The sequence below is a fragment of the Trachinotus anak genome, unplaced genomic scaffold (genome assembly GCF_046630095.1).
Source record: "Trachinotus anak isolate AG129_WGS33_773 ecotype Australia unplaced genomic scaffold, CSIRO_AGI_Tana_v1 ptg000014l, whole genome shotgun sequence".
Classification (NCBI taxonomy): domain Eukaryota; kingdom Metazoa; phylum Chordata; class Actinopteri; order Carangiformes; family Carangidae; genus Trachinotus; species Trachinotus anak.
In genome coordinates, this window is record NW_027273865.1 from 15,892,873 (window position 1) to 15,909,073 (window position 16,201).

Consider the following 16,201-nt stretch of genomic DNA (forward strand, 5'->3'; position numbering starts at 1 on the left):
CGTTTGCACAGATCTGCCTCTAATGATCTATTAAAGTACACTTAGCCAGTAATTATATGGCCAGTCCCAAAAGGCTTTGGAGTCCCCACAAGGGATAGCCAGAGAGAGGAGACTATAGAAAAGAAAAAAGTGTTTAATGTAATTCACAGGAATCGATAATGTTACGGCCATAACCTTTGCTTTAAATTTATGATAAAATAAATGCATACAAAGAGGATGCTGGCAAATCAGATTTTTCTGCTGACATGATCACACAGGTTAAATTAATAAAGATGGCAGGAACATGTAATCCCTCTCTTCTTCTTGACTTACAGTACTGCATATTTAGTTCCAGGGCTCCACTATTACTGTACAGCCACTTTTTAAAGAGTCAGGCTATCAAAGTCATTGAATTATGTTTTTCAAATTCAATACAACAGTTACAGTACAGACAGCCTCTTCTCTAACGAGACTGTTAGACCATTGTCTTTGTCATTAACAGAAGTCCTAGCTGCTAGCAACCCCTCAGATGTCAGGGCCTCAGTTTCTTATCGGCCAATACTTATTCTCGTTAAATCTTTGACAGTTCTTTTCTGCCTCAAATCATGATAAGCTTTGTATTAAAAGTGCTCTCTTTACAGTGTTTTTCAGTTGCAAAATTTGTTTTCTTCCAAACCTTTAAGACAAAACTGACAATCTGAAACATTTTTTTGTCAACTCTCTGTTTGTTTTGTGGTTAAAACAACAGTATTTTGGTGAAACTTGGTACAAGCTCAAACTGAGGTGCAGACATAGGCGCAAACACAGTGCTGGTGCAGCACAATCCAGTTAGAGCAGGATGAACAACAATCCAGTCAGACACATGGATTACGACAAATAAAATTTATTCACCTATTGTGACATAAAGCAGGAAGAACAGGAAATAGTGTGGGTAGGATTGTAAACATAAACAGCAGGAGCTAGCATAGCTAACATGGCTCAACATTATGATTTTGCATGTCAAAGTTCAGTCAGCTCGAAATCTGCACAAAGTGAAAGGGGTGGGGTCAGTTTTCGACTGAAAGCAAATGTGTCTCACTGTTTTCCTTCTAGAAATGTATAGGTCTTATCAATCGGAGGAAAACATCATGAGCACCAGATCAGATGCTCTCGTCCTCTTTAAAGGCACCAGACAGTTTTGGGGGAAGTCACTTCCAATTTTTTACAGGAGAAGACTTTTAGTCTGGGAGATGCAGAGTCCCTAAGCACAAATATGCATGATGCTTGTGTCATTCAAAAGTGCACTGGGCTTTCAGATGCGTCGCACTTATCATTCCTGTTGAAGAGTCTGTACTGTGACCTAGGAAAGATATTATTCATATATCTCATGCATATCTTTCCACTTCCTTTACAACTCCGTAACCCTCTGTCCATAACTCTCCCTCTCACTCACCTCTCTTGCGATGTCTTAGTAGCTCATCTTGAGTCCTGTGTAGGCTTTTTCTGCACCTACCTGGAATACATATTTTACTTTAACAGAGTTGCTTGTTTTTAACATGCAGCTGTGGCGACCTGCTGCAAGCTAGTGTAACTAAACTTGTTTCCAGGTTTCTGGAAGGTTGGCACTGGGGATGATAGGCCTCTCACTCAAAGTCAATATCTGCTGCTTCCTCCTGCCCTGCTTTGCTCCGAGTTTGTATCGGTGCAGTCAGCCACTGGTGTCTTCACAGTGGAGTGAGTCATGCTTGGTCTCCTCTTGGTCTGAGAGCTTTTTCTACCTACCTGCTTATCAGTTATTTAATTCTTTGACCTATTCACTATTTTCGTCTGAAGGTCCATTATCTGATTTGCATAATCCCCTCTCATCCGTTTTCCTGTTACAGATGAATAAGGCCATTTTCCTGCTTTAATTTTTCTGCTGTGACATAGCTGTGCCTTAGACTTTGTAAGCTTTGATATCTCCAAGAACCAGTCAAGATTTCCCTTCACCTGACTAAAAGAGTTTTTGGGTTTGTTTGTTTTGTTTTGTTGTTTGTTTGTTTGTTCTTTTTTTTTCTTTTTAAATAAGATTTTGACCGAATCCTTAAGGCTGGTACCCCCGCATGGGATGGGTTGGCAGGAGGCCTAAAGGAGCGAAGGAGCAGCTTTGATCACTGCTTTTGATTTGAAAGAGTTTTCAATTTACATACACATCTAACTCTTTTACTTGTCTTGTCCCAGTTTCACCTGCCAACTCTGTCCTCCCACACCACACCTTTTTTATTTTCTACCTGAGTCTTCCCTCTACCACTCACAATCCCCTCCAACCCCTCTTATCTTCAAAGTCCCTGGCCTTGGTGACAGACAGAGAGGTAGACTGGGCTTGGTCTGGCTGTCAAAAGCTAGATGGCACAACGGTCTGCCAGGCGAAGGCTGCCACCTGAGGCTGTACTGGGTTCTGACACCTCTATTAACCTTCAGGAATACATCCATTCCCCGTCACACCCCCGCATCCTATTTTTCCTGCTTTTCCCTCATCTCTATCTCCACCTGTCCCCTGTCTGCTGCTCCCCAGGCGGAGGAAGACCAGCTTGTCCCTAGAGCAAAAAGAGCCAAATAACAAATTTCTATATTTTTATATTTTCTCTCCTCCCAACCTGGAGCATTTCAGTATATCATGCATTTCAATCTCACTTTGTCAATTATCTATCGTCCTTGATTTTTATATTATATATTTTATATTTTCTGTCTGTCCCTCTCTCTAAAGCTAGCCTCTGAGCTCCCACTATTCATTACAATGACCTGTAAGTCAGAAAATGCATATGGCCAGTGCAAAATGCATAATTTGGTGCAGTGATGCATAGCTAAATAGTGAGAATGAACAAATTGTTGCAGCGTTCTCGTGTCAATTAGACAGAATAATGGATGTTAATGAAAACTAAATCAGACAGATTAAATCGGATGTAAATGCATTTGATTAACACATGCCCTTTCTGCCTTAACAATAACTCAATATACCATTTGGTGTTATTTAAAGCAGATTATGGTAGATCATGGCAGATATGACAGCTCCCATCAAAGCCAGCTGCGTTCACCCAATAATCTTTTCCTGTGTCTCTGCCTGTCTCCCTCTCTCTCGTTTTGCCCCGCAGGAGTTCTCTTTACTGCGACTGGATGATGTGGCGGACCAACGAGTCAACATAGTTGGTTTTTCAGTCTTCAACAAAACTCATCCCTTCTTCCAGGATTTTGTGCTAAGCCTCAACCGCTCCTGGCAAGAGAACTGTGACCATGCACCCTTCGCTGGCACCCCGGTTAGTACAAACAACACGCACACAGACACTATCTCACACACACACACACTGTGAAGACCAGGTTTACCCATGTAACAATAATGGATGAACCCTCTTTATTGCAAACAGGGTCTTCTAAGGGATTTCTCCACCAGTATACTGCTGCATCTGAAACTCACCAACTATAACACTGGAGTCACTTAGACACAAAAATACCTGTGAAATACACAAGGCTGACATTTATCCTGTTAACTGCTGCTATTGCAGGTGTTGCTGTAGGCAGTTGTTTCCCAGGCAGCTCATTAGCAGCATTTGGCACCCTCCTTATTACATTTATAATGGCATCTTCCTTGTTAAATTTGCTTCTGAGGAAATGCAAAGCAAAAGAGCAGCTTACCTTCACATCAACCTCCCTCAAATCATCCACTGTTCTCATCTAAACGGTACGGAGCTCAACATTTAATATACTGTGCTCTGCATATTTGAACGAAAGACTTCAAAACAGCCTCAAATCATTGAGCTAGTGTTTGCATACGAATGACTGAAGACTGTTGCAGTTTTGCGCTTTCTCCTAAATCTCGTTTTAGGAGTTTATTTAAGTCTCCTGCTTTTTTTTTTTCTGTATTTGAGCCAATCATACTAGACAGAAATATTGGTCCGCATGCAAGAACATTTTGTAGTCTTACCACAACACTCTCATGCCGACTTTATAAGTTAGGCCTATCTGAGTTTTCTGTGTCAGATTCAGCAAATAAAATATTGCAAATTACCTGCGTAGACATGACGAGAGCCAACTGTTTGTAAATGACTGCTTGTTTATGAGATGAAAATTTACAGATACCCCAATAATCCCCCAGAAATGTCACTCATAAAAACAGCAGTAACAAGAAGAGCACCACCTGCTATTAGATTTAATTCTTGCTCTCAGAGACCAGTAAAGACAAGCAGATTGTATAATGTCTTAAATGTTAATAGTGTAATGAACTTTATCTCATCACCTCTCATATTAAATGGTGTTTTCCATTGTGTATGCTGAAGCTCACAGTATAATATCTTTATCTATATGTGTGTGTGTGTATCTATATCTACATTTATATCTACATATATATGTATACACACACACACAGGAATTAATATGATTATTGAATAAACAGTTGATGGTAGAGTAACTACGTGATTATACATGAATATAAAGTTGCATTTATATATTTGAGCTCAATTACTTCAAAGTAATTAAGGCAATTCTTCTTGTTTTAGAGCTCTATTTTTTTAAAACATGTTGTGAATAATTAGAAAAACAACAAATACAACAAAGAACCAACCAGATCAACACTGGGTGCAAAAAAAAAAAAAAGAAAAAGAAAAACAGCCAGTGTCACAAATCTATGTTGTCTTGAGGGCTTCATTAGGAGCAAGAAATCCAGTAACGTCAATTAATGAACGAATCTTCACTCTGTTTGAAGTCAAGAGAAAGTTAAAATAATGAAAAATACGCTCATACATGCACCCATCACCCCCTCCTGCTTTATACAAGCTGGGTGGTGAAGCAGGTTAAGAATAGTTTGAACACAGTGCGAAAAAATGTTGTGTTCTGTGCACAGCAGGTCACTCGGATTCTTCTGAGCCTACAGCAATTAGGACTTGTGACTAATTAGCTAATAACTAGAGAGAATAAAGGCTGATGATGGCAGAGCAAGAAAGTGATTAACTCATTTAGACATGCACATAGATAATATGCTGTCTTTTCATTAACAGTAATTAGGTCTGGAGGAAATGTAGCTGTGGGGCTCACATATACAACAGATGCATACAAGTGACCTCTTTACATGTGTAGAGCTGAGGCATTTACTGTGTCAAAGATAATGACTTGCGCCATTCCATCTGAAGTTAATCAGAGAAAATGGAGTCTGTGACATTCAAATTGCGTAAGTTCATAAGAGAGAAAGGTCTTACAGGAGTAAAATGATTAAATATAACGATTATGAATTATTGAATCACTTGCAATTCTGTGATGATATTTATATTGTTAAATTAGCATCAAGCAAAGTAACCAGACACACAGATAATCCTTGTCTTGATCTGAGACTAAAATATCTGTAGGTACACAAGACGTTACTGTATTTGTGTTCGAGAACATCAAACAAAACCACAGTCTGAAAGGTTTGAGATAGAATATTGTTTCACTCCCTATTTCAGGCCAGAAATAGTGAGTGCAACACATGTTAGCGCACAAATAGAGTACACCTGTGACAGAGGAGCTACTGTTGCAAGTGAGGATGGATACAGGTCAGCTATGTTTATAAAAAACTGTCAAAATACTTTGAGACCACAAAACTTCCCTTGAATAGCTACAGATTTAGATTGTGAGACCTAACATAGTAGCGTGTCCCGTTTATAGCCTGGAGATATCATTTGAAAATGTACAATAGTTTCTGTAGTACACAGAAATTATATGTGCACTATTTGTTAGGAGACTATATTCACTGCAATTTTGTATGTCACTGTATTTCTGCATATCATCAGCTAAAAGAGTGGGTCTCAAGCAAAAGCCACTGATTTCAACACCTCTGCCCATACAAATATATAACTCCTCTATACAGAAATTATACTAAGACACAAACAAAATTTACAAAAGGTCCAGACCTGTTGTATGAGTCATATAATATTAATTTACTGATACTAGCTACTCTGTATGCTACAGTGAAAGTTAGTGAGTCGAGAGAGACTTCCGGAGTGAAATGAAGATGAGTAAATGCCATGACATCATTAGCTTCACATCACAGATATTAATAGATACGAGTGGAACATAATAAGAAATACTGCTGTAACATTTTGTCCTTCGGTTTTTAATGCTAGCTTAACAACTTGACTTTATGCATCAATTCATGGTTGTAATGTCTTCATGGGCCGTGTTTGTACACCATATTGCTCTTAATGTGCAATCTACTAATTATGTTAGCCAATTCAAGGTTGTAATACATCACAGTTTTGCAGTTTAATGCCCTATTGTAATTCTCTCTGGTCTCCAAAATTTACTATCCATCACAATTCCTCTCGGCCCTGTATCAATATCCACCAAACATCAAGGCCATTTCATCTCTGGTTCCATTACACAGATGTACAGCAGTGAATCTCAGATTCTTCCCTACCTTCTAATGTGGGGCATCATGCATTTTAATCAGATGTACATAGCAGGATGCAGTGGTAGTGACGATGAGGCTGTTTGTACAGGGGAGATGAGAGGAAAGGCTGCCTCTCCCACTGTTTTCTGGCCCTCACTGAGAGAGGCAGGCAGTAATTGGAATAGTCAGGGTGTGCCAGCTTCAGTGGGGATAAGAGTAGGAAGGACAGTCTCTCAGAGAGACGGAGAGAGGGAGAGAGAGAGAGATGGTTTTCAACACTGTCAGCAGATCAGAGTCTCTCTAATGATCTAATGGAATAATCTCACTGCCACTCCAGGGATGGGTTAACCCCTCACTGACCGCTAACCACTGACATGTTACACTTGCAGATGGTGTGCTTTGAGGTTTTTTCAGATTTGTGTGTGTGTTTGTGTGCCTGGTACCGACCTTGTTGGGACCAGTAGTCCTCATGGGGACCAAAGCTTAGCCCTAATCAAATAAAATGTTATTTCTGTGGTCCTGGCTTGAGTTAGGGGTAAGGTGTGAATCAAGGTTAGGCCAAGGTTAGGGTTTCACTTAGGCTGTCCACAGTAAATGGAAATCAATGCAATGTCCTCACAAGAATAGCTGCACAAATGTGTACATAATGTATTCACCTTTTTTCTCCCTTCTTCTGCTCTGCAGCTCTCCTCCGCTCTGCTCTTTGATGCAGTATACGCGGTGGTGGCAGCGGTCCAGGAGTTGAACCGTAGCCAGAACGTTGGCGCCACTCAGCTCTCCTGCAAGTCCTCCAAGATCTGGGAGCATGGCACCAGCCTCATGAATTACCTGAGGATGGTAAGATTGCCTCTGCTGGATGTGATGGAAACAGATGACAGTACTGGCCTCTACCATCTTTAAAGGAAAAGTTTGACATTTTTGGAAATTTGGTTATTTGCTTTCTTGACTTAGATGAAAACATCAGTATCGCTGTCATCTCTGTTCAGTAAACATGGAGCTGGAGCCAGGAGTCGTTTAGCTTAGCCTAGCGTAAATACTGGAAACAAGGACAAACAGCTAGCCTGCTTCTGTCCAAAGATAACAAATCTGTCTAGCAGCTCCTCTAAGGCTCACTAAGTAGCATGTTATATCTCATTATATCTCACATTATTATCTGATGTCAGTAAAATATCTGGGTTATAAAATACCAGTTAACGTGTACCTAATACCAGTTAAAGAAGATCTCCGTGAGCTTGACAATCTGACATCATCTAATTGATGCTGTTTCCTGCACTTCTTGTTGTTGCAAGTCAGAGTCAGAAAACAGAATAAATCAAAACACACAAAAACCTCCAATATATGCTACATATGAAGCTAGCCATCTTAGCTTAGCTCAGCATGAAGACTGGAAATACTGGGAAACAGCAAAGAACTTCTACAGCTTTAAAGCACACTAATTAACATGTTATATCTCATGGCCACACACAGTGACCTCCTAATCTTCTCACAATTGTCTGGCAAACCACGAATTGTAATTTTTACTATTTGTTTTTTTTTTTTTTTTACAGTTCAAACAAATGTGTTATAACTTAATTAGTGAGCTTTAGTGGTGTTGGCAGGCAGACTATGTTACCTTAGGACAGAGCGAGGGTAGCTTAATTTTTCACAAGGATCCTCACATCCAATAAGCTTGTTTCCCAAATGGTCAAACTCGTTTTAGATTCTTGACATCTTTGTGTGTTTTTTATTCTGTCTCTCATTTGGAACAACAAGAAGGACAAGAAGTAGTATAAATTAGAGGATGTCAGAATGTCAAGCTTGTTAAGATCTTCATTATTGCTTCACTTTCTGCATGTTAGTTGGTTATTTTAGAGCCTAGATATTTTTTAAAGACAGCAGATAATAATATGTAGTCTGTGCTGCCATCTTCCTTAAAGATATACTTCCTATCCTCAAGGTCAGTTTATCTCGACTCTACATTATACTGAGAGACAAAGGAGCAGAGAGATAAAGAGGGGCTGTCAGTAAATAAAACGTTATTTCCTATTAGGAAGAAATCGCTGTAAGTGATCGGGCTATCGAAATACTTAAATGTGACATGTGTTCGATATCAGACTGTTTGTCTTCTCTCCCGGAGAAAGAAGACATGACAAATGGCCCTCCTATTTTGCTGTAACTTGTAGATATCAGAGCCCTGTCTTGATATTATTACTCTAAATTTGACATATTTCTAAAGGCTGGTAGTGACCCAGTAGTGCTAATGTAGCCTCCGAGTCATATCCATAATCGCTGCTGCTGAGAGGGAAGCAGGCAGGATTTCATGGTGACATCTTTTAACATGTTGCTGCTTCTGTGTTGGACAGGTAGAATTGGAAGGTCTAACAGGCCACATTGAATTCAACAGCAAAGGCCAGCGGTCTAACTACGCCCTGAGGATCATGCAGAACAGCAAGGATGGCCTAAGGCAGGTAAAGTAACTCCCAGTCTTACAAATCTGATGTTGTTATTATCTGTCTTCAAACTAATCACACGCCATAGATTCAGGCAACATCAGCACAGCCTTGCTACTGCATGTGGTTCATGTGATTGGTTCAAAAGAATTTACATATAAATTGTCTGGTATTTCTGAAGTGACCCACACATATTCTTCCATTTTCTCTTTAGATAGACACTGCCCAGAATAAAATTGTTATTGGTGAACACAGAGCACTCCAGCACAGTCCTGATCCCAGTAGGGCACTACTTCTGTTACAGTTGTATTTATGACAGCGATGTAACGCGAGCTGGATCGTACAGCAGGGAGCTGTGATAACACTTGTTCAACTCACGTCTTTTGGTACAGACAGTCCCCATTATCCTACTAGCACAAGTGTCAAGGTGCCGGAGGACAAAATTAAATATTACAAAGGACTCTTTGAAGGTGAAACATTTTTTTTTTTTAAGAAAATTAATTTAGGTTAAAGAGAAGTTTGGCGAAGTAGGCGTTGGCTTTGGTGCTGCTGTTGTTGGTTTTACACATATGTCTGTAACTTTGGATAAATATCAGGTCCTCACTTGAGCTTGTGATTCTTTCTTTTCAAATAATCACAGTAGTAATATTTTACTACATAAATATTTTACTGACTTGTTTCACTAAATGGTCAAAATATACCAGCAGGGATTTGTGGGTGGCATTGATCAGCAACGATCATTCCAGCGTTGCTTCAATGGATGCTGGGATTTCAAGCTTCCTACACAAGCAGTCTTGTTTTGCTCTTTCATTTAGTGAAAGCACTCTACATGCACCACCAGGCATTTCAGCCCACGCCCTGAACTACCATGTACAATCTCTAAATGGCTCGTCTCCCCTGACATCTCTTTGCTTCAGTTTCACATCAGGGGACAAATTTTTTTTTTTTATTTTTATACATTAAACACATTTACAAGGATTACAAAGAGGTGAAAGTAGTTAATATGAAATGAAATGCATGTGACAAGAGGTTTTGAACATCTCAGAGTACTGTCTGTTAATGAATGGATGGAAGACCTGCTGGTGCTCGTGGGCTATGTACTGTATGTGTTGTTTAGGGCTTGCTGACATTACAGCAGAGGTTTGTAATACAAGCATTCACAATTTGCCAAGCATTAGCCCTTCGATTTCTAGTAACTGATTTCCAGAAACTCTGAAGACTTTTTGTTAAATACTGTATGATCTACATATAAACCCACAATCAAGAGAGTCATAAACAACAATGTCTAAATGTAAAAACAACTGTAAGTTTAAGTTGTGTATGTATTTCTGATGGAGAGGCAGTGACCAAGAGTTTAGTGAGGCAGGTAGAGACAGGAATATTTCTTAGAATTCAAGACTGGCTGAGGCAAAATCTGTTTGGGCAAAGTGATTACCTAATATGCCCCCATCCATCAACAGTATCTCCAAATGCTCCAGTGGAGCTGAGCCGTCACCAGCAGTAAAAATCTGTGGCTGATCTCCCAAGTAAAAAGTATAGGTTGTATGTGAGTGATGGCTGGAAAGGCGAAAAGGATTCAAAGGTAAACATCAGCACATAACAGAAGCTTTGAATAGCTGAGTGATAGAGGTGTAGATCAAGATGAATAATCTGGCTGTGGTCGTGTTTACTTTTATGGTAATAGCTGGGTAACCCTGGGTTTTAAAATATTTATAAAGATAGCATCTTTCATATGAGTCACAAAACAGCAAAAGGTTCTATTTTGTGTCTTGATTTATGGTGACTGATACTGCAGTGTGAGCAAAATCAAGGAACTGGGGGATGAATTAGACTATACTGGTGAACAAAGTGATGGGAAAAATGCACAAAAAGTAAAAAAAGGGGGGATGTATATGGATGAGATATGTATATGCAAATGTTATTTCAGTTTTGTTTCTGCCAGCCCTGTTTCAAGAAGTGTCAGTTTTTCATGCCAACGCAGTCTTTGATATTATGTGTTATAATAGAATTCTACATGTGCGGTACATAACAGGGACAATTTTGCCTTGCAACATGAAAACAGTTTTGACTAAAGACTGCTGTTGAGGGTCCTGAGCAACCAAGCATAGATTAAGCTTTAGTGTGGCCTTGAGCCTTAGACAAGAGACAAACAGAACCAGGACCGTGAAGTGCTTTGGACAAATGTATTGCATGTGTCAATACCGACATAAGCGTTCATTTCAATAGCACAGACTATTCTGAATGCCATCATCTTTCATTAAGTAGCACGGTGTGCTAGTTTTACCAGTGTACTCATACAACCATGTTTTCTTTATATGCCAGAATTCAATATTTCACATTTCATCTTAAACCCTGATGCTTGATGTAAAGCGATAACTGTAATCTCTTAAGTTCATGCTTTTTCATGGTGCTGTACCACACTATGCATAGTATTTCCCCTGGAAATACCTGTCCGTCACCCTAACAGCTACAGTGTGCATCTCCCTGTTGCCCTGAGTGTTGTGTTTTTCTGTCATTGCTGCATTTTGTATTCAGCTTTATTAACTTATCCATTATCCAACCGTCACCACTCTACTGCAGCAGATAGTTGCATTTGTGCATTGTTATCTACAACATTGTAAGTAGTTGTTATTGTATTACGATAGACAAGACACAGACATACAGTTCAGAGAGGAATCACTGAATTTCACTCCTCTGTTTTAAAACACTTGATTCAGTTGAGATGGTCTCCGTGAAAGAGAAGATCAAGTCCCAGCCTGAGTGTGAGAAAAATCTTACCTAAGTGACCCAGGAAAGAGTCAGACAGTGGCCCATCTGCCATTATTAACCTTGTCTGTGTCTCCCCATGTCCCCTTTTTATACTGGCACTGGGCCAGTCTAGCAGAAGGATAATGCTATCAGGCCTAATGTGATGATTTCAACCAAAAGTATTATAAAGCAGCCCTGCCAGTTATGTTAATGAAGAGAGGCAAGGTGTTAGATGGGGGACAGGATGGGGGGTGGTGTTTGTTTTGTTGACTAACACCTCCCACATGCTGTTTGGTTGGGGCTGCTTCAGCTAGGCAGACACTGGAGGTGCCAGGGCCTTGGCAGAGATAAAAGGAAGGTGGCTCACTGCCCACATGCGCACACACATTTACACCTACACACACACACACACACACACACACAGAGTTAAGTAGGATATTTGCAAATCAGCACGTCAAGTTGATACATACATCTTTTGTTAGGTTGAAATAGAGGAGTAGCCTCATAGTCTACAACACCCACTTTGTGTCTTGCCAGTCAATGCACGTTTCATTCAAAATTCAACCTGAAAAGAGAAAAGAACGTCTTCCATCAGTCTCCATCCAACACTTTGTGGAGATAGAGCGCATTGAGGCATGTTGTATGCAGCTACCGACCTCTATTTCTCCACCCCACTTCCTCTTTTCTTTCCTTAGTCGGTACCACCCACCATCCTCTCAGCCCGAGTCCTGTGGCTGCGCTATAGATCGCCTCGCGTGTGTGACCATCAGCTCCTCAGGGGTTCAACACTCTACAGCCAATCAAAGTCCCAAATTGAATTTCTCTAGCAGGCATTTTCACACAGCACACACACACACTCATCACACACTCTATTTTATCTGGCTATCTATCTATCTGTGCATTCATCTATTTCGGCAGCATCATGTGTTGTTTTCTGTATTACTTTATAACCTAATGAGTAATGAGCACCAGTCATTGGATGCACTTTGCCTTTGCATCTTTGATGCAGCTATCAGCTCTGATTAGAATATGAATCATTGGTTGTGTTTGGAGAAAGTCATGCATGCTTTATTTTTAAATCAAACCTCCACATTTGTAGTGGTCAGTAGTAGTTAGTGTTCATTGGTTCTGTTCCTGTTAGCTCAGGACTCTGAAGCAAGGAAAACAAAACAAAGTATTCATATCATGTGAGTTCTACAATTTAAGAAATGATATAGTGTAAAAATTTTATTTTAACCTGCCCTAAAGTGTGATTGTAGTGTCATTTCCCTCTTTTGGCTCCACAGATTTGTCATTAATTCTTTGCATTCACTTAACACTCACATGCACTTAAATGGAAAAATAGATAATTTTTTTTTTTTAATTTTGTTTGAATAATTTATTATTGAATTATTGAAAAATTTAATTTGACCAAATGTGCACTGATGCAAAATTCTTCACGGTGACGGACGCTATAATATCATCTGAAAATGACTCATTAAGCATAACATAAAAGCAAAATACCAGTAATCACTTTAAGCTTGAAAAGCACCATTTCAAATCACTGTTTGGTTAGCCTACCTTATTTCCAGAATATGATGTGGCTGCATTATGTAATAATCTTAACTTGTTCAATTTTGGCAGGCAAAGTAAATTAGCTGTAAAAAGCAGCTGCCCCTGTGCTGGCAGCCAGGTAGGCCAATGGTGATGGTGTAAGAAGTTGGCATGGCATTGTCTGTGATGTGGCTGAGGCACCACCGACAAAAATTCACAGAGGAAGAGAGTGAGGCAGGTGTGACATAGAGAGAGTGAAGGACAAGTGTGATGAGGGAAGAGGAAAAAAGTAAATGAAGGAAATAAAGAAATGATGTTAAGACAAAGATATAAAACTAAAAACATTATTAATGCATATCAAATAACAACTGAGGCTCTTTTTTTGGACCTGCACTATTTTAGCTGTCACCACTCCTAATACTTAAGGCAACAGCACTGACCTTTACCCCTATTTCTTCTCAGAGGGACTAATATTATTTGAAGAGAATTGACTGTAATCCTCTGCATCCTTATTCTATGTCCTCTCACAAGCCAGTGTAATGAGCTAGATAAAGGGGTGTAATACGAAGAACTATCTTGGCTGGTGTGTGAATGTGAACGTGTTCCTGAGTGTATATTCTCCAGATGGTGAGAACACCAGGGCTACACTGTTAAACAGTATCATTCTGGGTATATACAAATGGCTAATATAACTCAACCTGTTCCTCTGCACACACAGACTCCTTTCTCCTCTTCAAGAACATCAAAAGACGGAGCAGTTTCCGAACTCACACCCTTGTTGCTAGAATGGATTACATCATGGGGGATCAGAAATGTGAGAGGTGTTGTCACCTCATCGTGATACTTGGCTGTGGCAGCTGCAGAGGCGCTGACTGATCTATCTGACATCAGTTCGCAGTGTGTATGTGCTGTCGTGTGGCTGTGTGCTCATTTGCATGCATGATTTTTATGTTTGTACTTGTGTGTGTGCATCAGTGCTTATGTGTGAGCACTGATGGTGCCAGCCCCCACTGCCTGCTTCTTGGCTCTGCAGACAATCACACACAAGAGCACACAGACATCTTTGCATGTTTTAGCAGAGGCACAAGTATTTTCCTAAACAAACACACTGCAGCCTGCCAGCCAACCGCACCACAGCACACACCATACCGACTGAGCAGTCCAGCCTCTCTCCAGCCCCCTGGCCTCAGTAGACTGGCCCTCATTTTCTGCATGGAGCTCACTGACAGCAGCACGCCTGTTAATTGGAGGAAGCTGTAAAATGAGTAATTATTGCAGTTTGGGGTAGGCAAGCTGTTGCTGGTTACAGCACTAGGCACTGATGTGTGAGAGTGCAGAAGAAAGGGTGCTGGGAAAGCAGCATCCATGTATTTGTCTGTCTTTTTGTGTGTGTGTGTGTGTGTGTGTGTGTGTGTGTGTGTGTGTGTGTGTGTGTGTGTGTAAATGCTACATGCATGAATGTTCATCTCTGTGCATTGCAGCCAATTCCTGAAGAGAAGAGGACCACTAATTGAGTTTTATGATAGAGGCTTTTATTGCAGCTTTGGTATAGAACTGATCTGAGAGGGAGAAGAGAAATGAAAATATTTTGCATTACAGAAAGGGGCTGAAAGATGCTAGAGAGCAGGGAGTGGGTTATGAGTCGGTTACAATAGGACACGCTGGTCAAAAATCCAAAAAGGCAAAAGGCAGACGCTAGCATGGCTGACAGCAAATTGTTCTTATTATCAAGTCCACAGGTACTTTGAAAGTTGGTGCTGAAGAACAGATTTAGCTCTGGCACATTCTGGCACATTTATGCTGGGTTTCTTATGAAACTTGTAAGAGAGAACCGAGCTGAACTGCCATAAATGTAAAACAAATGTCAAAGAAGCAAAAGAATTTGAGGCTTTCTCTTAGTGACGGGGGCTTACCGTAGATACACCAGTTGTCCCTGAAACTGCACATTTTCTCTCACTTTGTTTTATGCCATCTTCAAATTCTGCTCCCCTGATCCCATCAACATAACTTGGAAATGTGTTGTTTTTTTTGTTTTGTTTTTTGCTTAAACTAAGTTTTTTTCCCCATTACTTCCACTGAAATAATGTATAAATATATAATATAAGATACCTCTCCCTAGGCGAATGCACAAGCTGCCCTAACAACCCCCCGGCAGATTTACTGAAATAGAAAGCAAGTGTCCCAACTCATTCTTTTTTATCAGGGTAGATTACATTTGCTGCAGCATTAAGAGTGAATTACCTAAACACAAAGAACTGATTAGGTTTCTTGCTCAGGTAGAGAATACTCTAGCCATGTTCGACACCTCAATCAAATTCAACTTGATTATTTTGCCTCATTTCCTATATTACATTTGTTCAGGAGCAGCAGTCACAGCTCAAACCATTTGTTCATCTTATGTAAATAAACAGGCTCCTTGATTGCACTACACTTTCTGTAATCTCGGATATTGATTTTTTTTTTTTAACAGGGTCTTCCTCCCACCCGTTTTAGTCCTTTGTTCTCCTTTCTGTGCATTTGTATGTCCCCATCGAGGATCATCAATAAACTGTTAAATCTTCCAGACCTGCCTTAGTACATCCTTTCCAATTTCCTGACTTATCATATGAACACTTACAACCAGATTGCTTTTTACGCCTCTGCCGTGGCTGGAGGCATTATGTTTTCAGGTTGTCATCCGTCCTTTTGGTGGTCAAAGGTCAAAGGTGATGGTCACTGTGACCTTGCATCCATCCCATTCTTGTGAACAGGATATAGTAGAAATGCCCTGAGGGAATTTCATTACATCTGCCACAAGAATTAACTTGGACTCAAGCATGAACTGATTTGAAGATATACTATAATATATGTATTTGGTAATCAAAGGTCAAAGGTCAAGGTCACTTTGGCAGTCAAGAATTTGTATGCTTATTATGATACAATTTCACACAAATGTCTAATATGATAAAATCATGAAGTTATAATATTTTATATCCAAAAGGTCAAACATCAACTTCACTGTGTCATCATAATGTTCTGCAAATACACTTAATATCTTATAATAAATTCCTTTAAAGTCTTTACTACCTATGTTAAATGAGTCTGGACTGACAAGGACTGGTTAGCAGCAACCACTTTACGACCACAAGGCGCCAATTCT

General features: G+C 40.0%; 1 protein-coding gene across 2 annotated transcripts in view; it reads left to right on the forward strand.

The window, feature by feature from the left end:
• The window catches only part of grik4 (glutamate receptor, ionotropic, kainate 4), a 274,319-nt gene that overhangs the window by 216,991 nt on the left and 41,127 nt on the right, over positions 1 to 16,201 (forward strand). For both annotated transcript variants that reach the window (XM_071497060.1, XM_071497061.1), the window contains 3 exons: positions 3,090 to 3,251; positions 7,037 to 7,189; positions 8,695 to 8,799. In XM_071497060.1, coding sequence (XP_071353161.1) covers positions 3,090 to 3,251; positions 7,037 to 7,189; positions 8,695 to 8,799 — 420 coding nt within the window. The remainder of the gene's footprint in view (positions 1 to 3,089; positions 3,252 to 7,036; positions 7,190 to 8,694; positions 8,800 to 16,201) is intronic.